The 26,690-nt window shown below is 41.1% G+C and overlaps 1 protein-coding gene across 4 annotated transcripts in view; it reads left to right on the plus strand.

Annotated features, from left to right (window-relative positions):
- ZMIZ1 (zinc finger MIZ-type containing 1) overlaps window positions 1–26,690 on the plus strand; it is a 325,535-nt gene that overhangs the window by 252,059 nt on the left and 46,786 nt on the right. For all 4 annotated transcript variants that reach the window (XM_065746678.1, XM_065746680.1, XM_065746679.1 and 1 more), the window contains exon 7: window positions 22,053–22,197. In XM_065746678.1, the coding sequence (XP_065602750.1) occupies window positions 22,053–22,197 (145 nt within the window). The remainder of the gene's footprint in view (window positions 1–22,052; window positions 22,198–26,690) is intronic.

Below are 26,690 nucleotides of genomic sequence, written 5' to 3' on the forward strand. Positions count from 1 at the left end.
ATGAGGATGTCTACAAAGTTGCCTGATGAACTGTGTAAAAGAGAAAACTAGGAAAAGTGAAAAAACATTTATTCTTTTCTGCATATAGTAATGGTTTCTATTTTTACTTCTTTCTATTTTTTACCTTTTCTATCAAGCATATCTTTTCCATGAAGCTTCATGTTTCTATAGCCCTTTCTAATGTATCTCTCAATAATAAGGGCTTCCTCTATTGACTCATTCGTACGTCTTTGGTTTTTTCATTCGTTTTTTCTGATCTCTAAAACTTTTGACTATTTGCTTAGCATTTTAGGGCAGAGTAACCAAAGCCATCTACTGTGTTCCACTGAACAGTGAGTCCTTGTCTCACTCAGCAATAACTGAAGTACTATTGCCATTTCCTCTCTGGTGTTGTCTTTCTAACCATACATTGATTACTTCATTCAGCTTTTTACAGTTCCATGCCCTTCTCATGGAAGTGTATACAGACTTAGAACCCAGTCACGCTTTGAACTGGTACAATGGTCACATTCATTAAAAGAAAGAAAACAAACAAACAAAAAACCTTGTATGGCATCTAGTTGTCTATGCATCCTTGTTCTCTTCCCCATCTTGTCTTTTTGTGACACAGAAATGTGTCACCTGCAAGTTTTGTCACTTTACTTTGAAGCTTGTTTCCAGATACTGGATGGTTATTGAATACCATCACGTTTTGTCATGGCTTTGACCCCTTTGCACTGCAATTGATTGTCATATTTGAGAGCTTCTTGTTTTTTTTTCTAGGAAGCAGATCAATGCCAATGACAGGGCACATTGCTGCAGTTTCCAAGCCTGCTTGCTTCCTCAGTAGTCCTGTGCAAGGGCTGTGTGGGCACACAGCTCCTGAACGGGGTGGATGAAGGATAGGAATGAGCTCCGCTGCAAGCGTATCACTGCTGACATCTTCCAGGAGCTGCACTGGTTGACTTTTGATGTGTAGTATTCAGCTAACTGTTTCAATGTATTAAACTGAGGTTAATTATTCTGAAGCCCTTTAAACTGGGACCCAGCATACTACAGGTATTTCACTTCTAAGGAAAGCAATTAGATTAACTGGCCAGTTAGATTCTGTGCAAATGAGGGGTAGTTCTTCTCATTTCTGTAGCTTTTTTTTGTGGCCTATGCAGGGTGTAGGTAATTTAAATCCTCTGTGCCTACATGCTAAATTGAACTGTAATACTTCCCTTCCTGGAACTCTTGTACAGTGATGTAACTGCTCATATTAGCAGATATTAATTGGTGTGCCTCTCCTTGAACAAACTTCTTCATAAGACTCAGGTTTCTTTTGGCAATCAAAGCCCTGAAGGCAGGGTGAAGGCAGGGGCTGTGCTGACATTTGGGCTGGCTGCTGGTGCTGCTGTGTATACAAACATGGAACAGTGACTCAGATCCAGCAGACCAACAAGGTCAGCTGCAGAGAGCAGAGAAAGGAGAGAGCAGTGTCTGCCTGCTGCTCACATCATGTTGCATAGATGGGCTCTGTTCGTGGGACCTGTGGGAGATGGTTTTTTCATTTTTTTTTCTCTTTTATTTATTTATTTATTTATTTTATTCATCGTTCTCGCCTGTAGTCATTTACACAATGGATGCTTTTAAATGAGTAATGAGTGCTTTCCTGTTTGGCAGTTAGTTAAACTGAACTTTGTGTCACAGCTCTTTACGATTCACTCATACAAGACCTAAAATATTCGAGACTGGTAGGGGGGCAAAAAGCTCTGTCTGGCTCATGCTGTTTCTAGGAAAAGGGATTCTTGGGGGGAAAAAAAAACTCTGCAAAGACCTACAAATTATGCAGTGTTCTTTCTGTCTATGAATAGTTCCTCTTGAGAGTGAATGAGGCTGTATTTTTGGATTTGCAGACAAAGCAACTTGTGTTACAACTGGCTTTTCTCCAAAGCATACTTTCAGTGCCTATTTTATTTTTATTTTTTATTTTTATTTTTTAAATAAAATTATTGACAGCCTGAAAGTGGTGTGGGGACCCTTGTGGAAGACATGTCCAGTTGACCATCTTCATAGTGGCCTTGCAGGTCGTCTTCCAGTGCCACAGGGCTCTGTGGAGCCCATCAAGCTGGACTGTCTTTGTTTTAGCTCAAAGTTTGTTTTCTGTTTTCTCATCTTCCCTTGGTGCTTGTACAGAAAGTCAAAAACTGAACTGAATTCAAATTTTGAATTGAATTTGAACTTCAGGCTGTCGTTCCTTATCTTTTGTTGTACCTTGTAAGTAATGCTGTAAAATTGTATGGTTTCAGTCTGAGTTAAGGTCCATTGCTGTAATATATATATGTTCAGCACCTCTGTGTGTATGGCCCTCTGTGACTTCAGGACCTAATAAGAGAGTTCACTTGAAAATGCAGCCATTTTCAATTCTGAAGCCAGCAGAGGTCTGCTATGGAGTAGCAGCTTGCTTGGCTTCGCTTGCATGTCTTTCTATTACTTATTCCAGGTATGAGTCCATGCCTTTGTGGTTTACCTTACCTGACAATGGAGCAAAGCAATTTTATTGTGCAATTTTGTTGTTTTTTAACTTTGAAAGTGCACATTCAGTACGATCTTTGAAAATGCCAGTTTTCTGGCCTTTATGGAACATTTCTGGTATAATCTTTTCTTAAATACTATTTTGTTTTGACAACAAGGTCTTCTAATAGCGATTAGAACAACTGTTTATCAGTTTTGTTATGGTTTTACAAGCTTTGCTTATCATTTCTTGAGACATCTGCATTGCAAAGTTCAGTTTCCTGAGCTGTAAAATTTAAAAGACGTCTTAAGAGGAAGTTAAATAATTTGCTGAAAGTGAAGACTGCTGTCCAGCAAGTTGAGTTTTAAAAAATACGTTTTGTTTCAGGAAAGGTACTTCTCTTTTGCTGCAGTTTAAGAAGTATGCCTTTGGTGGTGGGGTCTCTTTGGAGTCCCTGACCTTGTTCCCATTGCCAGTGGCTGGCTCTTAATCTGATGTGCAGCTAGGAGCATCAGTAAAGGAACAGGCCAGAGTGGGTGTGGGGTCTTCAGGGACTCCAGCTCTGCTGCCCAATGACTTTGGCCAGTGGGTTAGTGACTGCAGAGGGTCGGAGATGATTTTGAGACAGCTAGAAAGATAATTTTCCGTACTCACTCTCTGTGGATTTAAAGAGGTTTTCAGAGCACTTTTTTACTAGTCTTACATGGGTAGCTGGTGATGTTCATGCCCAGTTTTACATGTTTGTTAAAAAGGTAGGATTGCTAGGGCTTACCCTTCCCATTGTGAGACTGTTCTGATCCAAGTCCATTTGCTGTGTTTTAATGATTCCAGCTGAAATTTAACAAAGTGGACACCTGCGTCTAAAAGAAGAAAACAGAAGGAAATAAAGGAAGATGGAGGAAAGAAGGAATACACCCACGTATGGTGTTTTGTTTTTTTCTGAGAGCAGAATAGGCCATTCTGAATGGATTAAATGTCTGTTGACATAAGACAGAGTGTTACTAGTTGACGAGATGCTGGACTTTGAGTAGCAAAACCATCAGCTTTTTTTTTTTTTTTTTTTTAATTTTGTTTCCTTTAATTTACTCAGAGTTGGATAAGTTGATACGTGGCTGAATAACTTTGGTTTTCAAGTACTTCCAAGGGGCCTCCTTGGCCAGCTGAATGTATTGGAGCTGCCCCAGCTCTGGGCGCTCTACATCATGCCATGCCAACTCCATGGCTTGCTGAGCTGGGCTGAGCTCAGTGGGCACAGCCAGGCAGACCTATAGGATCTGAACTGTCATCTTGTCACCATCTGGCCATAACAGTTTATATTTCAAATGTATAATACAGCCACCAGAAGAATTTCAGTCTTTACATGAATGTATGCTGTGTTGTCTGGTGCCAGTCAAAGCACTGGCATGTTCTGCTGTCAGAAGTGTGCAATGTTTTCCACATGAAACAAGGTGGAAAGTGTGGGGTTGCTGAAGGAGATGGTTTTGAGTTTGTTATTGTTGAACCAATCTGATATAAATTGATCGCAAGTTGTTTTCCCAGAAGTGTACAAAATGGCATGCCAGTTTGAACCTAGGGAAGTAATACCCTGCTTATGCGTTCAGAATTTTATTTTTACTTTAATAGTTAGTTTTTCAAGCAAGGGTAAGCAGTAAAACCTGAAACCATTTGGATAGCAGCAGAGATATCACAACCAAGCTGACTAGCATAAAACAACATCTCAGTTTCTCTCACTGTGGATCTAAATATGTTGGTGCCATTTATCACGTCAGTTCCCTTGAGTTCAGCTGTTAGAAGTGTGTGAACAGAGGGATGCGTTCCTCCAGCCTGGAGCTCTGGCTGCTGTTGTTATGCAAGTAACAATAGTAAGCTGCCATAGCCTGTGCTCTGGCTCAACTTGGTGTTACCAAAATGTTGGTTTATTCTAAACTAAAACAGGTCAATCTGCTTTCTGAGACATGGTACTGCTTCAAGTAATAAAGAAGACAGATATTACCAGCTTCTGAGGTATTGGTGTGCTGTTACACGTATTACTTCTTGTAGGAAGAAGTCCTCATTAATAACTTCAACACATGTAGAAATATTCTATTCTGGTTAAAACTAAGTTATTGGAACTGGGCAGATTGTGCCCTGAGTTCTGCAATGCCTCTCGTCCTGGCACTGAAGAAAGCTCTTTTGCGGCCTGGTGGAGGGTTGGGCTCTGGGAATCCCTTGTCTTCCATTGTCAAGGAGGTCCTCCCTTGTGGAATGGACAAGTGCTCTCAAACTTGGGGCCTGGGTTGTATACGGTATGATGGGAGAGTTCATGAATACCCACTAACTCCCTTTTCCACTTTCTTCCACCTACTCGCCCCCATTTCTTTCCCCTTTTCTCCGCTCTCCCCCCGAGCATCTCTGCTTCTTGAGCCTGACCCTAACAACCAAGACCGAGTGCCTAGGCACCACGCTCTTGTCTACTGTGTGCCAGTCCCTTCACTTCTTTACTTCCTATGTGTTTTGCACACTGTTTTTAGAGAAATTTTTGCCTTATCCAGTAGTGTGTACTATCTTTTAAGCTATCAGCAGCTAAATTTTTTGTCATAACTGTTATCGTTGGTTTCTTCTAGCTCATTCTCCATCTACAGCGAGTAGCCAGAGCACTCTTTAATACACACTTTTAAACTGAAAACTAAACTCAGAATGGCCAGGTCCCCATGGTGCAACTTATGAGGCAGCACAAAATAAGATATTATTTTCCAAGTTTATGTAGTAATTAAGAATGTCATGTGATTTCACAAGTTTTAGGCAATTTCAATAGTATTTCACTGGACTGGTGTTAGGTTGTTTGCTCTTTCTGGTCGTCATTCCTGCCACCGTTACAAATGCCAGTTACACATGTACTCATTCTTGGAAAATAAGGTATTTGCCATTACTAGTTATTAATATTTGGTTAGTTTACTTCTCTACATCAGAAATCTCATTCTGCTAAACACTGTACAAACAAATTAGAAGAGGGAGCCTCTGCTTCAACAAGTTAAGCAGCTTTAATACTCAAGTCCTTTTACCTTACTCAGCGTACTGCGTTTTTGCCCTCCATTGCCTAGAACGTGTAGGGAAAAAAATGGAACCTACAAGAGCATTGGTTTGAAACAGTGTAGTTTCTCACCCTTACTAAAAGAGGTCTTTCAGAAAGCCCTTACAATTTGTAACCCAGGGGGTCTGGAACACATGCTGCATGCATAGATCAGTATCAGTTACATGAGATTACAGTGTTCTTTGTTAATTGCTCTCTTGTTACTTGTCATTAGTACAGCAGTTATGTTTCACATCCACTGTCTCTCCCTCACCTTAGCCCACGCGGATCCAGGCTCTGGATTTTGCTGGCTTTTTTGTTTGTTTTGTTTTATTTTGTTTTAAATTAGTGTCTTTCTGCAGAAACTTGTTAAGGAAGCTATCTGACAGATGATTTTGATGGGTTTCATCATGATACCTACAGTAGCATTTGCTATAGATGTGTAATCATTTTTTCTGTCTTTCATTATGAAGTCTTTGTATCTTTTTAACATATTCCTTTCATCTCACAGAGCTGTTACTGTTGGCTTACCTATGTTGTGTTCTGCTGTCCTTACTAATTGCTAGATTTTCCCAGTATTAAATGCATTTCTACTTTATAAAACTTCCTTCAAGATATTTTTTCCTCTTAGTTGATTCCACTCTGTAATAGCAGGAGCTTATTCTGTACTCCATAGGAACTTTGAGATACTACCCCTTATAAATACTTGAGTGAACTAGACTGCTTCACTGAAAAATTTGGTTGTATGAGTTCTAGGGCAGAACATGTTCCAAGCATGTGCGTGTGCTCAGGAGTCCACTTTAAAAGGACACTTTTCAGCCTTTACCACATAGTTTTGATTTGTTCTCTAGTGTTCAGGGTTGCATTTGCTTGTGCAGAAATTTGCACAGAGGTATTAGAATCCCCAGTTCATTTTCTGTGACACGAATCTGTTTTTTTCAGCTCCCTGCAAGACTCCTCCTGTCAGATTGGCATAGTCTGGTGGTCTGCATTCAGGTTATGAAAAGAGCTTCTGAGATCTAATCTCACATCTGTTGTTGAGTGCAGTGATCCTTTTCTCTTCAGGATGCTGTGGATGATTGTGACTGTATGGCCTTAATGATTGGCATTATCCTCTGATACAGTTCTTCTCTCTGTTCAAGACTGTTCTTTAGATAGAAAAATCCTATTCGGTGTTCATAACCAAACCTGTACTCTCCTTCATGGTCTTTTTGTCAACAGTTGTCCAAAAGCTACTTTGCAGAGAGAGAATAATTTTGACAGCAGCAGTATATCAGAATGGATAGAAATGTTGATGTCAACTTACCAGTCAGTGGCCTCAGGCTCCCTACCCTAGCAGCACCTGGATATGATCTCACCACATCTTCAGACGATAACTGGTCTCTGTGGCTTTCTGACCCGAGTGTTTTCCCAAAAGGATTATTTCACTACCTTAGTTTCCCTCTTGGTAAAACTAGGATGATATTCTTCTCTTCATAGGATTAGGTGAGGATTAGCTAGTGTTTACCAGCAGCTTGCAGATAAAAGCAGTACTTTCTTTACAAGTATATCTGCATAGGCTTGATGCATGGCTTTGCTCTGAAAAATGCCTGCTTTAGGGTACTGTGAAAAAATCAGCACATCTTGCAGTTGGAAAGGTTTTGCACTATTATTTTTCTGGTTTTTGGTTGTTTTGTTTTTAATCTTTTTTACTTTTATGTATCAGTGTAATACACAGAATTTGCATGGTCATGCTAGAAATTCCAAGAACATTTCTGGCTCAAGAGCTACAAGAATTGTATAAAGAAGAAGAAAACATAATGCCACCCTTCAAAAGTTACCTTGCTAGACAGACAGAGTACTTACTGCCTGCTGTTACCTGTCCATACCAAATGTCCCTGGTTTACAAATTGAAATATCAGGAACCAGGGATTCACCGTGCTTTTTCTGCTGCTTGTATCAGTTTTGAAAATAAAGGCTTTGCAGCAGCTGGAATCAGCTAACAAGGCTGTTGAAAATACACCTTGTTCTTCCGTGGTGATATTGGTTCTGTGGGGCTTTCTTAGTAACATGAGCAGATATGACTCAAAAGACAGGGAGAACAACTATGTTGTGTAGGAAGTTAAAAAATATTTTTTACCATTTTTGTGGCCAACATCACAGCCAAGCTGCACTGCCTGTATTTTTATTTTTTTAAACCCTTCTTGACAGCTTTTGGAACTTGGGCTGGTGTCCTGAATTGATCTTAGGCAATCAGCTTGAAATCCAAGAGAGATCAAAACAGATGTTTCCAACAGCCAGCTCTTTCTTTCATAGGGGTTGTGCTACTGAAGGGCTGAGCATGTGTGTAGAATGAAAACAGGAGCACGTCCACAGAGGAGCTTGTACCCCATGGACAATAAAAAGGGGCACAAAACGTGACATTTGAAATGATGTAACATCATTTTTGTAGCACTGATCTGTAAACCTTTGACAAGATTAGATGGGATATTGCCTGCATTTATTATTTGAATTTATTCAAATTTAGCTTTTTTTTTTTTCCTTGCTTTCTTCTGTAGGAATACATACATATGGCCTCTAAGCTGGAGGAAAATGTTCTTTACGGAGTACAATGCAGCACTTAAAATGTGCAGGTGAAAAATCACACCTTCTTGAAACTGTGATGATTACTCATTCTTCCTTCTCATTACAGGTCTGGGCAGTGCCCTCTGATCTGCTCCTTGGTGCCTTTGTCCTTGTTCCCTGTTTCTGTTGCTCTTAAGGGTTCCCTTCATCTCATTCTCCACCCTCATGTTTTCAAAATTACTTAAGTTTATTCCCCTTAGAGAAATTTCCTAATCCTTGGCTGCAAGCTCTTTCTTTCTTTCAAGCCCTTCAAGTAACCAGCTCCTTCCAGAAAACATTCCTATGCTGACTTTGCTGAGAAATTTTTATCCATGCCACCTTGTTTGAACTTTTATTGCATTTCTTTCCAGCTCAAGGAAGAAGTGAGTTGTTCTGTGCTTGCAAAAGGCTCTTTCTGTAGTTCCCAGGCAATGAATAGTCAGGCCCAGTCTGCAGGCAGCCGTGGCTCCATCCACCTTTTAGAACCCTTATCTTTTGTTCTTGTTTCTATTGTTTTGGACCAACTGGTTTAGTCACTTTCCTTTAATAATGTATTAGAACACATCACAGAAGTTAGAAGTTATCATCTATTGGGCTAATTAAAACATAATTGTGAGTGAATAAAGGAAAAGGTATCATAGAATTACAGAATCATTAAGGTTGGAGAAGACCACTTAAATTATCTAGATCAATGCCAGCCTGTCACTCACCACTGTGTCCACTAACTTTGTCCCTCAGTGCCACATATGATATTTTCTTTTATAAACTTAAAATAGTATGGTTTAGTGAAAGGGTCGGATTGAAAGTCTGTGAATTAAAGGCATTTGGTCTTGTTGCTAGCAAAATTGTTCACAGGGTTTCCCATTGTCAGAAGCGTCTAAGATAATTTTTAGGAGACAGGTTATCTGGTGAAGAAATTTTTAATTTGCGATTGCAGTGGCAGGCATCCTGCCAACAGGAGCGCATCTATGGGAACACCATTACAGCTGTTATACTTTTTCTCACAAACGTACCCCCTGCCCTGTTTTCCCACTGGTTGGGTATTCCAGATTCACAATCTTACCAGATTTACATTTGCTAATTACATTCTGAACTTGTTGATTCATATTCTACCTTGTGGCAGCAAAGGTTTACATCTGTAAATTACATCCCGATTCATACTCTATCTTGCTTCCAGCCAGTTGCCATACTGTTGTTTCCAAGATGTCTCAGAATTCTTCTTATCGTATTTACGCGGTGGTTCTGTCCAAGGCCTCTTTCCTTCTATCCAAGGGACATTTCTTTTGTTAAACCAAGAGCACTGGGGGGTGTCTGGTCCTCCTGATGCCTCTTCAGACAGGCAAGTTCCAATTTGCTCTCACTTCCTTGGGCATGTCATGTGACAAAATATTACATATATATTCTGGCTACATATATATACTGACTAAACATAAATTGTTACTAGATATACTTGTATATTGCTAATCAATTTACAATCTTTATTTCTAATTTCTGTGATGCTAGAGGGACACAGAGACCATGAACTAAATTCTTATCTTATTCCTCTGCAGAAACAACATTCTATTCCCACACCATCGACTTCAGCAGGAGCAGGAGTTGATCCAAAACAGTTCTCACCAAGAGCAGACAGTTTTATTTACCTTCAGCAGGAACAGCTTGTTACTGTGTGCTTTCTGGTAGTATTTGGTGTTCTAATGTCCGGTCTGATTCCTTGGATCCAGATGTTCTGGGAACATGAAGCAGACATGGTTGCTATTTAGATAGGATGTTTGTTCAGTGCTGGTGCAAACTGCTGCTTTTCTACAGGCTGTGAAACAGAAACATTGTCCTTGTGAGAAGCTCTGCAGAATTAGCAGTCTGACAGCTGGGGAATCCTGTTCCTCCCTTGCTGTGTCCCTCTCCCCTCCCCTCCTTGCTCAGCTTGTTTCTGTTTCTGCTTTCAAAGATGAAAATCTAACCCTGATAATGTCTTGTGGGTATTTCCATCTTAGATAAGCAATATTTTTTGTAGTCTTTGTTGATCCTGTCAGGTTGTATTCTAGTGATATTTTTTTCCAGGAAAAAAAAAAACAACAAAACACTCAAGAAGTCACATACAATTTGTCCAAAATGCTTTCCAATTTTGTGTTACTAACGCTGTGTTCAGTTGTTTAAGCATTCAGATTATATTAAAAATAAATTAACAAAAAAAATCGTTTGCGCTGTTCTACTGCTGCAGACAGCTTTGCGTTAGGAAACTGTCCCTAAAACCCTGTCTCCTTGTGTCGTTAGCACTGTATGATTTTCTCTGCCATCCTCCTCTCAAGATGTTGGGAGCTGGGTGGCAGGGAGTGGGCTGCCCGGGAGCTCCTGGCTCTGCCTCTGCCGGCAGGCTGCGCTCAGCGGTGCGTGATATGGTTTCGCACAATGCCCCGCTAATGCCCTCGTCAGCAGCTTCAGAGGGAAGAGCTGCATTGGAAAATACAATAGCAGTCCTCTGCAAGCCATAGGGAGTGCGTGGACCAGAGCTAAATTTGGAAAGCTAAAGCTTATTTCATGCAAGATTATTAGAATTATTTGAGTTTCCAAGCGAGTGCTCACACACGTACATATTGAGGGCCAGCCTTTCCACGTGACTTTTCTGGATCTGAGTGCAGTTGTTATTTATAGACAACAGGAGCAGTGATGGCATTATCTTATAGCACTTTGGTCCTGAAATTACAGCAGTTCTGTGTGGGGAGAAGGGGACAGGTGCCCTCCATGGGAATTTAGATGGTCTGTTCACCCATAAATGTCTCTGTGATGAGATGCTCGCAAATAACCCTTTCTCTTTTCCTCATTTTTTTGAATTTTCAAACAGAGAAAGGAAAGGTGCTGAAATACCAGCGAGGTTGTGATTTGCACTGCCTTCTTTCTCGAGTGCATGGAGGAAGCAATTAGCTGTGTTCATGTTTTCGTCTGTTCCATAGATAAGCTGTTTGTACTCGTGTAAAAACATAAACATTCCCCTGAAGACAAAGAAATAGCAGTTTCTAATCTAATGCTAACATTCATATGAAGGTTCTAAACAAACGCAGCCTCCTGTTCCAAGCCACTGTGCCTGCAGTACTGCCAGCAGGTCTGGGGCATACAGGAGCACAGCAAAGCCATGGCCCCGAGCAGCATGGGTGCAGAACAGCCACCTGCCCCTGCCTCTGCACAGAGCCCAAGTGCTGCGGGGCTGAGCCAGCTGAAAAAAAAAAACCAGCACGAAGCCAAGCAAGGACTGCACGCAAAAAAATAAATGAAAAATAAAAAAGCCCACTGATTTCCCTGCTTGGGTTCACAGGGTGGTCATGCAGACAGATGTTCCAGCATAGCTGGGTGTGTGTGAAGATGGCAGGGCATGGCATACGGCGAGGACGGGCGCCTGCAGTCAGAACTGCTGCTGCTGAGCACTTTGTGTCTTGAAAATAGAATCAAAATAATCTGAAGATCCAGGCCTTATTTAGACCTTGAGTCCAATTTTTTTATTTTATGCCAACTTTAGTTCTCTTTGTGGCTCTAATTATAACAGAACATCCGTGAGTTTTCCTTTATTGGTAATAAAATAAATGTGGCCGGTGTTATATCTTAAAGGATACCAGAATGCCTTAATGAGAGCTTCCATGGCTCAGAGTCTGCTCCTTTAACACAACTGTATTTGAGTTGAAAAACAAAAATAATGAATTTAGCAGGTGATTGTAATGTATTTTAAATTGTACCATTGTCGCACTGTCAGTGATAATCCAAGACTAAGTAATGCAAGCTTTGTAGAGAGAGGCAGTATCTACTGTTTGACCAACTAACACCGCCAGAAGAAACAAACTTTGAGAGTGCACAACTCTTCTTGTGCTCCAGATAGTTAATAGGTTCCCAGTGCTGTTTGGAACAGTTTAACTTTGGTGTGTTAATTAAATGTTGATTCATTAGGCAGTTCTCAAAGAAAGGTGGTGAGTACCAGAGGAGAAGAGCAGGTTGCTAGCCAAGGGGAAGTGACAGGCTTAGCAGGGTTGGTTGGACTCAGAGAGAAAAACAGAAGTGATAATGCTTTTACAAAACCAAAACATTAGTTAAGGAATGAGGTAGGAAACATTGCCTGTTTGAATCTGCAGTACTTGCACACATTGCTTTGGTCTGTGCTGTTAGAACAGAAATAATTAAGTTGGAAACTCATGTTGGCTGAGTTTCTTTTTGCTAACATCCTTAACTGTTTCCATGTTCAGCTCAGACAGAACATTCTCTATAAGTAGCTGCAGTTTTTTTTCCTTTTTTTTTTTTTCAAATGAAAACAAGAGGATATGTCCAGAGTTCTCTCAGTTAATTTCTGCTTTAAATACAGAAATTCGGATAATGTGAAAAATGGTCCTGTCACCCCCAACTTTCAAAACTTTTTTTTTTTTTGCTTAAATACTTAAAGAAAGATTGGCAAAGACTGTATGAAGCTAATAAAACAAAACCAAGAAGTTCTGAGGACACCTGATAAAACATTACTTTCTCATAAAAAATAAGTAAAATGATGTAAAATAAATAGGAGCGAAACTGCAAAACCAAGAAGCAAAAGTTCCTAAAATAGCATTTGGTCCTTCTCAGAAGTTCTGGCTGTGCAATGTTAACTTTGGAAACATGTTTCTGCTATAAATTTTGGCTGTGTGGTTTTTGTGTTGGTTTTATTTATTTATTTATTTTCCTCCTTGAAAGCCTCTCCAGATGTTTTACAGTTGTTGCCTGCAAATGTTCCATGGCAGGCCTTGAGAATGCAGGCACAGGGCAGGAGCCCCTTGATGTGGTGGTGGTGGTTTTTTTCTTCCTGCAAGAGGAAGGTATGTGATCCACTCTGCTCTGGGCCTCGTTCAGCTGCAGACAGTGTGACCTTCAGCACAGCACCTGTACTCAGAGTAAAACAACTTCTCCAAAACTTAGCCAGCAAGCCATGGATCTGGACAGCCAATTCAGCTGCCTCTGTGGGAGCTCCCCACTCTGTAACTGCAACATTAAGTATTTTTTAACTTTTTTGCTTTTTGGATTAATAATACATACAAGGCAGATATAAAGACTTTCCAGATGCAAGCTCTTTGAAATTCCTGTGCTCGCAATCACAGACTCACTGGACTATAGAAGTCTTAAAAATTCATCAGTGCCATTCTCTGTTGGCTAAAGAACTCCCAATGCCATTCTCATCATTTGTTTTTCTGACCTGTTCTCAGTATCTCCAGTCATGGAGGTTCCTCAGCTTACCCTTTCCTTACAAGGAGAGCGGTCCTGGTATCTAAACAGTGTCTTTGTTATCTCTTCATAGTTTATTATTTTTTTACTTTTATGCTGCTGATACGGATATTGGGTTATTACTCTTGAAAACGCAATACTGCTCCCAATCTTAAATAGCTAAATAAATAAACCTAGTCCATGCAGTCTTTCTTCATGGTTCATTTAATAGCTTCTTTCTACTGATTCTTTGCCCACTCAGAGGGTGTATAATGTTGTTGAGGAGGGACTGGGCCCTTCTTGAACTGTGTATTCGCTCATGCAGACAAGTGCCTTCAGCTTCTCCTTGGAGAGCTCTTGCCTTCAGAGGCTTCTCTCACTCTGTTGTGAAGGTATGCAGTGCCATGCTTTGTACTCATCACTGTTGAACGTTGTTTCAGACTATTTCTTCAACTTGTCAAGATCATTTTAACATTAAACTTCTGCAGTAAACTAATGTTTCTTTCCAGCTTGTGGCATCTGTAAGTTGACCCAGAACGTGTTCTTTCCCTTTATCCATGGATCTTTTTTTTCATCATGGATATCTGTAAATGAAGCACTCAGTAATTTTAGACCCTGAACAAACTCCTGCAGAAACATATCTGATTATGCTCATGTTTATTACTGCCACTGGCTTAATACTTCTGTAAGCTTAAGTTTCCAGCTATTTTCTGTTGTGTTCAGCTAGACCTTATTTCCTCTGTTTGCAAGAAAGTCATGTAGAGCAGCACTGAAGCTTCAGTAACATCAAATTGCACTCTGCACTCGAGATCCTTTGTTTGCTAGTGAAAAGAAGGTACAGAAGTGTGATGCAATTTGTTTCTGGCAGATCCATTTTGTTTTTTACTCATTTTTCACTTTTCTTGTAGTTGTTTTGAATTTTTGTGTGTGTGTGTGTGTGATTTTTTTTCCTAGTAAGATACTGGATCTTTAATTCTGCAGTTCTTCCTTTTGCTTTTTTGAAGATGATCACTAGATTTTCTCTTTTCCAGTCTTTTCATCATTGTACTGTCTGTGCATGGATTCCCTGTGTTGAATCTCTGGTCAAATGCCTGTGGTATTTTTTGTAGCACTTTTTATTGTTAGGCCTGCTGTTTGTTAGCTCAGAAGTTGTTTACAGTAGTGATCAGAGTGCTCAAAATGGTTTAAGGAGAAGTAAGCCCCTCACCTGTGGGTCACCAGTTTGAATCTACCAAAAGATGGGCTGCCATGAGTCATTTCCATTTTTCATATGGTTGTCTTATGTGTGAAATCTGTTGACGACTAAAACTGGCATTATACAATAAAAGCACACAGCAGTAATGAAAGACACTGTTGTTTGAAATCGAGGCAGTGAAACTAACAATTGGATGAGTAAGAAAACGAACAGTCTAATGCTATTTGAGTGCATTTCTTTTGGAAAGCCAAATTCAGGAGCTCACAATTCACTTGCTGGTGGCCTTTCACTGGCTTTGTCTTCTCTTTAGAATGGTTCATGTTTTCAGATGTAACAACATGGGTACTGCTAAGCCTAAATGAGATGCTTATGTATTTTATCTGGATCCATGCAGTGTGTTTAGTGCTTGCCAAATTGAGCCAATTGTGCTATGTTTTGTAATGTATTACTTCAAAGTTAATGTAGTGAATCTGGTAAGATGCTCTGCCAAGTTTTGGCAAGTATAGAAGGAAATTGGGAAATCCCAGTTCCACTGAAGTCATGGGATAAGGATAGCGCTATTCAAAACTGTGTCTCCAGCATGTCCTCTTCCAGTTGGCAAAAGCTTTTGGGAAAGCCTGTATATATGTGTGTGTGTGTCTGAAGAGGTATTTATGAAGAGCTGAAAGTATGCCAAGGCAAACTGGACCCATATTCCAGGCAGGACTAGTACTTTGTGTCATTCTCCTGCAGCAGCCTTGCGAGCTCGTGCTAGATAATGCTCAGGTTTTATTAGGGTTTTATTCAATAAAACCTATGTTAGTTAACTCAATAGTGCATCTAGTTTAATTACGTGTTCCCCGCATTATCTGTTTTGCTACAAACCTTCATGATGTTTGTTTTTTCATTCATAACAATACATAACTGTATTATAGATTGATCCCACCAGGGCAAAGCTGGCTATTTCTGCGGGACACAAATGTGGCTTTGGTAATGTAGGAAACATAGGGGATAAAGGAAATGACTTTATATTGGTTGTGAAAGCCAGTATCGTGCACTGTTCTGCAGTACTGAATGATTGCTGTTGACTCTGTTTATGCTGGGCTTAGCAGGGCAGCTCATGCCTCCCCACATGTGGTGCCTGCCTACTCTGCAGGGGAATTCATTTCTACACAGTCCCCTGTGCCCTTTTACAGTATGTGTCCATTTGAAGGGGCTACTAAAAGCACAGCTTTCCTCACTGCTCTTCCAGTGCAGCAGTTCTGTGTTGGCGTTGTTCAGATCAAATCGGTCCATTTAATCCAGTCCACTTAGCATGACTGTTCTAGCTGATTCTGCCTGACAGAGAGCAGCCCCCAGCTGCTCTGTGAAGGAAGGCAGCAGGGCACAGCCCCCTGGGATGGGATGGGATGGCATGGCATGGCATGGGATGGCATGGGATGGCATGGGATGGCATGGCATGGCATGGGAGCAAGCACAGCACTGTGCCACAGGCAGTGCTGGCAGCCAGGCCTGCGTGAGGTGGGTGCTGAGCTCCTGCTGCATGGCCACAGACATGCTGAGCTGCCAGGCTGCTGAAAAATTGCCACTTCTGCTTTGTAATTGGGTTGTACGCATTCCTTTTGTGCTCTTGGCATTGGGGTGGATACAGAGCAGAAGGCTGTGTAATGACAGGGGTAGGTCTTGTCTGTCAGTGGGTCAGGACATGCAGGGGTACCTCAGCAGGGCCGAGAGGAGGGGAGACACCCATGCTATGAGTTGTTTTTAATCGCTAGTTGCATCCTCTCTCATTTGTGGCCTTGCTTTCCTGCCCCGGCTGCCTCAGAGAGGTTAGTCAGCCATTGCCAGGTTCTTCTGACATGCCTGAGGAGGAGAGCTGCAGGAAAAGCAGCCCTGACAGCAGCTTTCTCTCCTCTTTTCTCCGTTTCCCAGCTCCTTACAAGTGAAAATGGCTTTTAGAACAAAAGGAAAACAGATAGTTTTCTCCTTCCCACAACTCTGGACAAAGATTCTGTCCTTTTAAGGCAAACAGTTATTTCTGTAATAAAGCAGCACTTTGAACATTAACTAGTTAACATATTTTATTTGTTTTCCAAACACTGCGCATTCTGCATTATCCTGTGTGAAAAGAATGACATTCTTAAATAACCAAGATGATAGTTATTTTCACTCCTTTCCTTCTCTTTTTGTCACTGTTTCTCTTCCCACCCCATGGCATTATTTCACAGGATGATTTATAAGCACTTTATCCAGATTGCAGTTTATGCAGCAAAGGATATCAAGCCATCAGTAACTCTGCATTCCCTTTGCATGGAATTCTTCATACAAAACATACAAATTTGGTCCTAAAAGCAATATAAAATTAAGGGATATAATCTGGGGGAAAAACAAACAAACAAACAAAAATCCCTGGGCTTTCTTACAGATGCTGTAGAAATGTTTCAGCCAAACATATTTCATTCTGAGATACAGCAGCAAGCCAGAGAGATGGTGCTGAATAGATCTCCAAATCAGACTCATCCTTTTTTTCCTAATATTTTCATTGCAGTGAGTAAGAAATACGGGGCTGCCAGCCTGCCTATTGAACTATCTGCTGCAGCTTAACTGCAGCAAGAAAACGGTAATCCTATTGTGCTCCTCCAGCAGTCTCCTGGGAAGCAGAAGGCATTGAAATTACTGAGCTGTTGTCCTATCCCCTCCTCACCTGTCTTTGTAGCTGTAAATATAGTGTCTGCCTGTAAATAACAGTTTGCTGCATCTTTAAGCACGTTCCCTAACAAGAGGTGGTGATTTACTGAGGTGATAAGCTGTAACTAATACTAGGGTATCATAATAGGTAAATAGATTAACACCATGCTTCTCTGTATTTTGCTTTCTAGGGAGCCCACTGGCTCATTCGCTCCTAGATGCTTACTGCAGCACTTTGCGATGCACTGAGTTAAATCAGTTGGCTACAGGATTGTAGCTATTGACGGTGGTGTGTATACAGCTAATGAAATGCATTAGGGAATCTATTGGGTAGCATTGATTGCTTAGCCTGTTTGCCTTTCCCTTTCTGTTCCCCTACCAAAAAAAGGATTATAATGGACTGTACCCAATATTCAATGGCAGGACTATAAACTACTCTTCAAGACACGCCATCATCATTCATCATGTAATTGTTGCTTTGTGAATTCAAGTACACTGGCAGCCTTTGTCACTGAGAAGTAAGGAGCTGCGCAGGCAGCCTGGGTGTGCAGCATGGGTTCCCTTCCCTCCAAAGCAGGGGATACCGGCTGATGGGAGCACCCCAGTGTCTGCTGGAGAGCTCTGCTTTGGCACTGAGTGACAGGTCTTCAGCTCCAAATGGCTCTAGCAGGAGATGAACAATGTTGGGGGGTGTTGCCAGCCGAAATGTGCTGCACATCTTGTGATATTTGGCACGTTCCTAAGTACCTGGCTCCTAGAGGCAGGGGATTAAATAACGATTGCTTCCTTTCTCTTTGAAGCAAAGCTTAGCTCTGCGGTTGCAAAGAAATGCTTGAAATGTCACTCAAGTAGAAGGGAAAAAATTCTTCTGCCTTTCACCGCTCTCCGTCCCCAGGCTCTCAGAGCACGCAACACAGTGTTACTCTGTGATTTTTCAGTGAAAGCACTTAGAAGTACAGGAGGCACCCAGAAGGCCACAGCATGGCTAGCTGTGGGATGTGGGGTATTGTCAGTGTGGTGGGGAGAGCTCAGCCTCCTTTGCATGGAGGCACTTGCACCTCCCCTGTCTGGAGACATGCAAAAGAACGGGCTGGCCGTGGGGAGCTGAATGCCTCGGAATGGTTTCTTACATTCTTTTTCTTGCTTCCTTCAGAAACTTGGTTACTTGAGATTGGAATCACTCTCATTTTTAAATCTCTGTTTTTCTCCATTTCACAAGTGCAAAAACAGAGGCTGCTCGTTTCTGTGTTGGTTCCCTAACATACTCATTCCTAGCAAATCGGTATTGATTTATTCCTATGAAAATGCATCAACATTTGAACTGAAATGCAATCCCATTAAGAATGATACAGGTTTTCCAAATGAAGAAAAGTAGGTCAAATATCGCACCAATCAGCTTAGAGCATGTCCCTTTAAGCAAAATAAATGTGTGAATACACTTAAACTGTCAGCACATCATTTGATTGCCATTATTATGCATCTTTTGCCATGAGCTGGCAAAGCCCTCTGCGGCTGCACATTGGCTGAAAATGTCAGTTCTGGGGAATTAACCAGGCTATGCTCTACATTTGTTGGTGTACAGGGATCGAGGGGGTGCTCGCTTAAAGGATTTTTGTTTCCTCCTTGCAACAGTTGACTTCAACTTAGGCTGGGAGAGCTGGGTTATTATATGCAAGGGACATTGTAGCAATGCAGCACAGGAACACGATTTAAATCTGATCATTAAAGTGCCGCAGTGAGAGGCTGTGAGAGACGGTGTGGATGGTCCATCTGCAAAATCTGTGCTCCTGTTGCAAGAAGGAGGGGTGGAGGGGGGAGAAAAAGCAGCTGCTTGGCTGTGCTGTGAGAGGGAGAGACTGACTGTTGGCACCATCTGTAGCTGTTCTTTGTGCTTGCTGCTTTATATGTTCATTATAGTATGATACTGAATTTCTCGTGCTTTGAGTGTAAATGAGTTGAGATGTGCCCAATACTGTCAGCATAAAAAGCAGTAACTAAGTACACTAAAGATGAATAGTGTAATCTGTAAATTCATTTCGAGTTTGTTTCATCTGACTTGAATAGAGGAGGAAGCAATGTTCTCCAAAAGGCAGCTGTACCAGATGTGAGGTGCACACTCCCCCTGCTCTCTGAGCACACAGCAGCTCATCTCAGGACAGGGCGGACAGCGGGCCCCTGTCTGCCTGGGGCAGTGTGGTGTTGGCAGACCGGGAGCTCTGGGCAGGGTCTGCTTTCATTGCTGCACAAACACCAACGTCAGGAGGAGAGTGATTATTGTACATGGTACATGAGTCGAGAGGTCCCTGGGGAGAAAGGTTAAACCTCTTCAGTAATGAGTGCTGTGATAGGGATGAGTGAATGTGTTACGTTTCATGCCCGCAGTCTCCTAGTTTCTGAAAACAGGAGTCGTCTCCAGATAACTTGTAGAATGTAACTGTCTGGCTTATCTTGAGGGCTTCTTTGTTCTTTGACAGTTCACATTTCACCTTTATAAATGTATGTGTTTGATATTAGTAATGATCATAACTCATTAAGATCTTCCCTTATCTCTACCTCACCAAAGCAGCGCTATCTTGTCGTCATATTCCTTTTCCAAGGGTTACTCTGCTTTTTTCCTAAGCAGGTATGGCTTTTGTTTGCAAATTCATGTCCTCAGCCCCATTAGGTTGCTGCTTTTTATCTTATTTGTCAAGTGCCTATACGTGTACAGAAGGAGCAATGCTCTGCTCGCATCAAAGCCGCGAGTAAGATGGGCGATTTCCATTTGACACTGCAGTAATTGTGCTCAGCCTGGTGATGCTCAGCATCCCCTGTTGCTCTGACATGGCTGCACTGCTGTGCAGCAGCATGGTGCTTGCCTGCAATGCTCCAGTGGCCGTGGTGTGGGCAGCAGACGTGCCAAGCTGCAGCCGCATTGCTGGGCAGCTGGAAAAGGGGAGTATGTTAGTAGCAATAGGGCAGGGATAAAAGGTGAGTGTAATGTGATCAGATGCTTGTTGACAGATTCCTTGGCTAATAGAGAAGCAGCTTAGGCTGACACTCATTGCTGGAACATTTCACACTGCTCGGGGGAATGCTCTGGAGGCTGCATGCGAGGCTAACCATTTCGGAGTGGCTGTATTCAGTTACATAAAGGAGCAGTGTCCCTTTCTTGTCAAAGCAGAGCTCTAAAATGCCTCCCTGAACACTACTGCTGAACTTCCATTTGATAAATGCAAGGAATTTACCGTATCGCCTTTGTCCAAATGTGTGCTTAATTCATGGGAATGGTCTGGCTTAAAATATTTTTCTTCTGTAGCCATTAAGCTTGAGAAATTCCAATTGTTTTGCTGACTGAAAAATCGTATTTGTGGGTGTTCTTGGCAAAACAAGCTCTTTTATTCCCCTGTAAATATGACTTCACAATTAGTCCCTTTGGAATTTGCTCTATTAAATGTTTGTTAACAGGACCTCTGAGTATCTACTGCAACAAAAAGGTGGTTGCCACTGGTGGTTTGCTGATGCTTGGAGTTGTATTACTGGGCTAGAGGATGTCCATTAGAAAAAAATAAGACTTGAAACTAAAAGCCTCAATTTTGGAAAATTCTGCTCTTGTTCTTTTAAACTGCAGGACTAAAGGTACACGTAGAGCTCTCCTTAAAACTGCTATGGCAGTTTGCTCTTCAAGTAGCTTCCTGGTTCTCACCTGCCAGTGCAATCTGTTGATTTGTTCCATTCATACCACCTCAGGAAAGCACTTAGTTTAAAAAAATATACAAGCACAAAGCATGTTATTGTGATGAGGTTTATGCGTAGCCCATTTTAAAGAATGAAAACCTCCAAGCACTAGCACTTGAGAATGCTTCAGCAGCTGCAGAACTGAGTGCAGTTCACCTGCACCTCATTGGTGGGGCCCTTCACCATGCCGTACCTTGGGGATGCATTGCCCCATGGAGCCACTCTTGCTGCTGGCACTGTGGCAGCTCTGTGGTTCAGCCATTCTACTGGTTCTATGCAGAGCCATGGCACACTGCAGCCAGACCCAACTTACAGTCACTTTTTCAGGCTCTGTTTACTCCAGAGAACATGGGTTTTGTAACAGGGGCTGGTCTTCTCTGTCTGTGCGTGCCAAAGGAAAAGGCCATATTTTCAGAGATAATGAACCTTTTCGTGTCTTCATAGGGAGTTGTAAGCTTTTAGTCTCTCTAGGAAATCTCTGCCTGTCTTGGTTCATAAGCATGATGTTCCTGTGAGCACCGAAGCACCTTCATTGCTGAGAAGATTAGTCACATAATGGAGATAAGCATTTAGGGGTTACGCTAGTTCAAATGCAGATGGAAGTACATAACTTCTGTATACCCGCATTACTACAGGTGTATTCTCTTTATCTATTCAGGACTGGTAGCTAATAGCAGTTTTGGAAATGAATTCCAGCACATGGTTGCCTCTCCAATTAAGCTTTTGCACAAAAATAGCCAAACAGAAAAAGATCTTGTTATCCAATGTTCCCCTCTGTGAATTATGTCTTCTGCATGTTTTTGTTACATTTCTATTAGTGTGAAATGAATTCTTCAGTGCCTTTTTTCACCTACAACAGCTACCCCATGTCCTTGTGCCTCATCCATTTATCTCTTTGCTGCTCAGCTCAGACAAGTTCTCTCAAGCCTCCTGGGCTGTGCAGAATGTTCGTAACTTGTGTAAAAACATTATAATGATAGTGTAGCGCAATTACAGACTCAATTTGATAGGATAATAATGTGAGTGGTGGTTCATGGATGAACTTTTCACTCCTGGGGCTTGTCTGTTCAGTTTGTGGCTCTTGTTATAGCAGCTTGCATCTGCACTCAGCTGTACCGGTTATTCTGATGTGCACTTACTGTCATTTTGTTCTGATTGCACAGCGCTGCTCTCGTCGTGGTGTGAGGAGCTGGGACGGCTCTTGCTGCTTCGCCACCAGAAAAGCCGGCAGAACGATCCTCCAGGGAAGCTCCCCATGCAACCCCCCATGAACTCTATGAGCTCCATGAAACCCACCCTCTCTCATAGGTGAGTCTCAGCCCAGCCTATAGGAGTGGAACTGTGTAAGCTAAACTGTCTTTTAACTGAAATGCTCATTACCATTGACAGAGGTAGCTGTAGTTTTGTGCAGTGAACAGCGTTACAGACATCAGGGGATATACAATGACAGCACATACTAAATAAATGCAGTTTTTGTTTTTGCTGTTACCCTGTGCATAGTGGAATGATGCTTCTTCCATCTTGAAATCTGTGCTCAGGTTAAGTGGGCTCACTTTGAAACTTGAAGTTGTGCCCAATGGATAAACTTCCGCAACATGTCCCTCACCAAGCACTTTCCTACTGTTTATTTAAATAGAGCTGGCTTTTCTTGAGGTTGAAAATATTTCACCAATGTTCCATTTTGCATATTGTGTTAGAAATATCATGCTAAATCAAATTAATTGTGTAGTGAGAGCACCCAGAGGTATGAGAATGTCCGTTACCACCTTATATCAGGTGAAGATCACTGAGTATTTGATACAGAGAAAATGTGAGCACTAAAAGAAGCTAGAAGAGACTAAGGATGTGAGCCTTTGATTACCACTTTACACAAACAGAATTTGTATTTCTTGCCTGTGGAGCTTGAGTCAAAGCAAAAGCTGAAGAGTAAATGTACATAGGGTTAAGCACTCATTTCCTGCTGTATGTTTCTGTGAGGTTTTTTTTCAAGGCTTACTTTCCTATAGCATCACATTAAAGAAATCACAAGTAGTTGTTTTTGTGCAGGACACTATTGTTAGTAAGGAATTATAACTGTAGTTGAGTCTAGATTCCTCATACCCAGATACTGCAGCAGCATAATGTGTCTTGAACTTTCATGGTAGAATTTAGCTTAGGGGTTGATACATCATCATACTAGTGTATTTGCATGTATGAATTTGTCTGGAAACCATTATTTCCCCACCCCAATGTTGTACTTATGGAAGAACTATGGGATCTCTATGCTTTTTGTTATAGTTCTTGAGGATAACATTCTATTTCAAATATGATACAGTATCACTGACTTTTTGGAACACCTGCATTGCCTCTTTTTTCAGTTGATTGTATAAGAATGAATTTTTAATGTAAAATCATAGAATGGCGTGGGTTGAAAGGGACCTTAATGCCCATCCAGTTCCAATCCCCTGCCATGGGCAGGGTTACCACCCACCAGACCAGGTGCTTGAGGCCCCATCCATCCCATCCTTGAGCGCCTCCAGGGATGGGGCACCCACAGCTTCTCTGGGCAGTTATGCCAGGGCCTCATCATCGTCTGAGTGAAAATTTTTCTCCTAGTATCTAATCTAAATCTTTCCTCTTGCAGTTTAAAACTATTCCCATTTGTCTTATCACCATCTGCCCGTGTTAAAAGTTGATTTCTCTCTTGTTAATAAGCTCCCCTTAGGTACTGGAAGGCCACAAAGAGGTCTCCCTGGAGCTTTCTCTTCTCCATGCTGAACAAGCCCAGCTCCATCAGCCTTTCTTCGTAAGAGAAGTGCTGCAGCCCTCGGAGCATCTTCATGGCCATTCCCTTAACCTGCTCCAAAAGCTCCACATCTTCCTTGTGCTAGATGCCCCAGGCCTGGGTGCAGTAATTCCAAAAACAAACAAACAAAAAACCAACAACCAAACCAAACTATAACGAATAAAACAAAAAAGCAGGAAACCTGTATTAAAATGACTTAGTTTTTACACCTGGGGAAAAGCTTTGCAGAATTCAAGATGAAATTTAGTAGTCATTCTGCACAGAAAAATGTGATACAGTGTGTAAAGTGTACACACATTCTTACATGTAGTTTTGTAGTTTTCAGATTCCTGATTCTCACCTGATGATTTAGCCTGAGTTGCTCTAAAGTCTATAAAGCAAGGATGAAATCACTGTCGTACCTCACAGAGGCTGTATAATATATAACTAGATAAGATAGACACAGTATTTTTTCCTTCATGACAGTTCTACCCCAGAACTCTGTCACATGAAATATTCTCTCCTGCTAAAACTTACAATGACATTTCTGGCAAGACCAGCTTAGCCAGTATTCTACCTGATAGTAGAACATCCTGCCCAGTATCAAGCAATCCCTGTAAGCTTCTCCTGAGTAATGCCCTTGAAATGTTTTACTAAGGACTTTACAACATTGAGAGTCAGTTCTAAATTATTGCTGTTTACTTATAAGATATCTCTCTAGAAACATTAATTCTGTGGCATAAGTTCTTATCTATAATAGCTGCAGCAGCATCTCAGGGATTTGAAATACCTGCCAGCCATGGAGCATCACTGCTTCATTGTGTCCTGTGCTCTCATCTGTAATTTAGCCATAACTACGACTGTGCAAAATATCTCAGGTGGTACATTAGAACAAAACAGCTTGTCACTTCAACTTCTTTTTCCAGATGGAAATGTATGTTTTCCATGCATGATGGGTCTACAAGACAGTAATAAAGCATGGAGGAGGGAAAAAGTGAGATTTCTCTTTGTGAAATAGAAGATGAAAAGCTTTTAAACATAATCCTGGTGATAAAGCCCTTGATGAGGCAACATTCGTATTTGTGTTAGATTACATTTGGATCAGAAGCTTAGTATCAAAGTTAATAGTATGCAATCTCTAATTCAACAGTTTTTTGTGTGAATCAAACAAATTAAAAAAAAAAAACAACACAAAACAACACCACAAAAAGAAAACCAACAACCAAGTCTGTTTTGCATTCCCTACAAGTAATTGATGTAGTCAGCTACTTGAAGTTCTGTAAAAGAGCTAGATATAAAACTAGAACAGCTAAGAGCATATTGAAAAACCTTACATATCTTAACAAAGGGAATATAGGATGTATGATGACTGCTAACGTCACCAGACAAAAAAGAAATTTCCCTTGTCATCAGACTACCCTGTGTAGCCAGCACAGGGCTTTCTTTGCTATTGCTTTTACGAGCGACAGAATTACCCAGAACTCTGGTCAGGCCCTAGATTCCCATTGCACATGATGCTACAGAAACACAGCTGTATAATCTCAAAGTTGTAACAGGCTTCAGCTATTTAAAATAAATTCTGTCCCGAGAACACATCAAAAGAGACTATATCTAAGGATTCTGATTTAAGTTACTGTGGGCACGTAGATTGGAAGAAATTCAGGTCTGGCCTTTTGTTGGGAGTAGCTTCTTATTTTGAGAAAGCAAGTTAAGTTATGAAAGAAATCTGAGCAGATAAAGCATTTTGGTGGCAATATTATTGGTCAGATGTACTTACTTAGAGCAGATTGTTAGCCATGTAAAAATGTGCGCACATAAAGAATGCTTTCAAAAGAGAGATTTCCTTGTGCCAATTTATTTTTAAAGTAAAGGGATCAAGTGGTAAATAACTATTCAAGTCGTATATAGAACAAAAATTCAATGAAATACCTGCTTTGTAATGTTGGATGGTTGGTTGGACTGCAAAATCATGTGCATTAGGAACACAGTGAGCACTGGATTCTCAATAGATAAATAAATAAATCAAACCCTAAACTTTTTTTTAAGTCAGTACACTGTAAAAATACTGAGCTCATAAATGAATTTGGGATACATAATTATCTTTTGGACTTTTTTTTTTTTGCACTGATCTACATGCGTAAATTTGACTCAGGTACCGATGGACCAGTATGAAACCTATCTGCCTCCTTAATCCTGTGTAATTTTTAATTTAAGCCCTACTTAAAGGATTTATGGGGGACTTAAGGATAGCCTGTAGTCTTTGGGCTGGCCTTTTGCGGAGGAGTGAAATTTCATGCTTAGTGTAACTTCTTTGTGTTGTAGTTTTTCAGTCTGACATAAGGTCTATAGCAGCAGACAAATACTTCTCAAAGAGGCTGATTCATACTTCTAAAGATACTTTGGCATATGCTGCAATGAGTACAAACTACCATCATAATAGCACCTTGCTTTGCTTTGATGGAGTCCCTACTTAACGATTTGCTGCATTAAGTGGTGGACCTCAATACATGTGGATCAAATTGAATCTTGATTAGTGTGGTCCTGAGTGTTCTCCAGGTTCCTGATGTCTTCTCTCTAGTTTCAAGAGTTGGTCTTCTGTATTCAGTGGCAGCTGTCCTGCTATTGGTGAGCAAATTACAATGATGTCTGTATAGGGAAGTCAAGGTAGATGAGAATTATGAAGATAAAGTTTTTTTAACACAAATGACCAGAGCTTTTGTTAAAACTAAACAGTAGGTCAGATTAAGTAATTATTCAATATTACTGTATGTACTTTGTTTATTATCATTATTGTTTTATGTTAAGGCAGTTGCCATAAGTACATTTTATTGGTTAGAATTGCATTACAAGGGTGCTTTGTTTTAATGCTAGTTTTGTCCTTTTTTCTTCCACCTAAAACTTATCTAACATCTGAACTTAGATTGCTAGGAGTTTTTGGAAGGAAATAATGGTCTTGTGTCTGAACTTTTCCTGGGTGGCTAAGACCATCCATCACTTACATGGTTTGTTAAGAATGAGGAGATAGCTGGCTGTAACA

The sequence above is a fragment of the Cyrtonyx montezumae genome, unplaced genomic scaffold (assembly GCF_038088225.1).
Source record: "Cyrtonyx montezumae isolate F1298 unplaced genomic scaffold, pur_monq_1.0 scaffold_4, whole genome shotgun sequence".
In the NCBI taxonomy this organism is placed as follows: domain Eukaryota; kingdom Metazoa; phylum Chordata; class Aves; order Galliformes; family Odontophoridae; genus Cyrtonyx; species Cyrtonyx montezumae.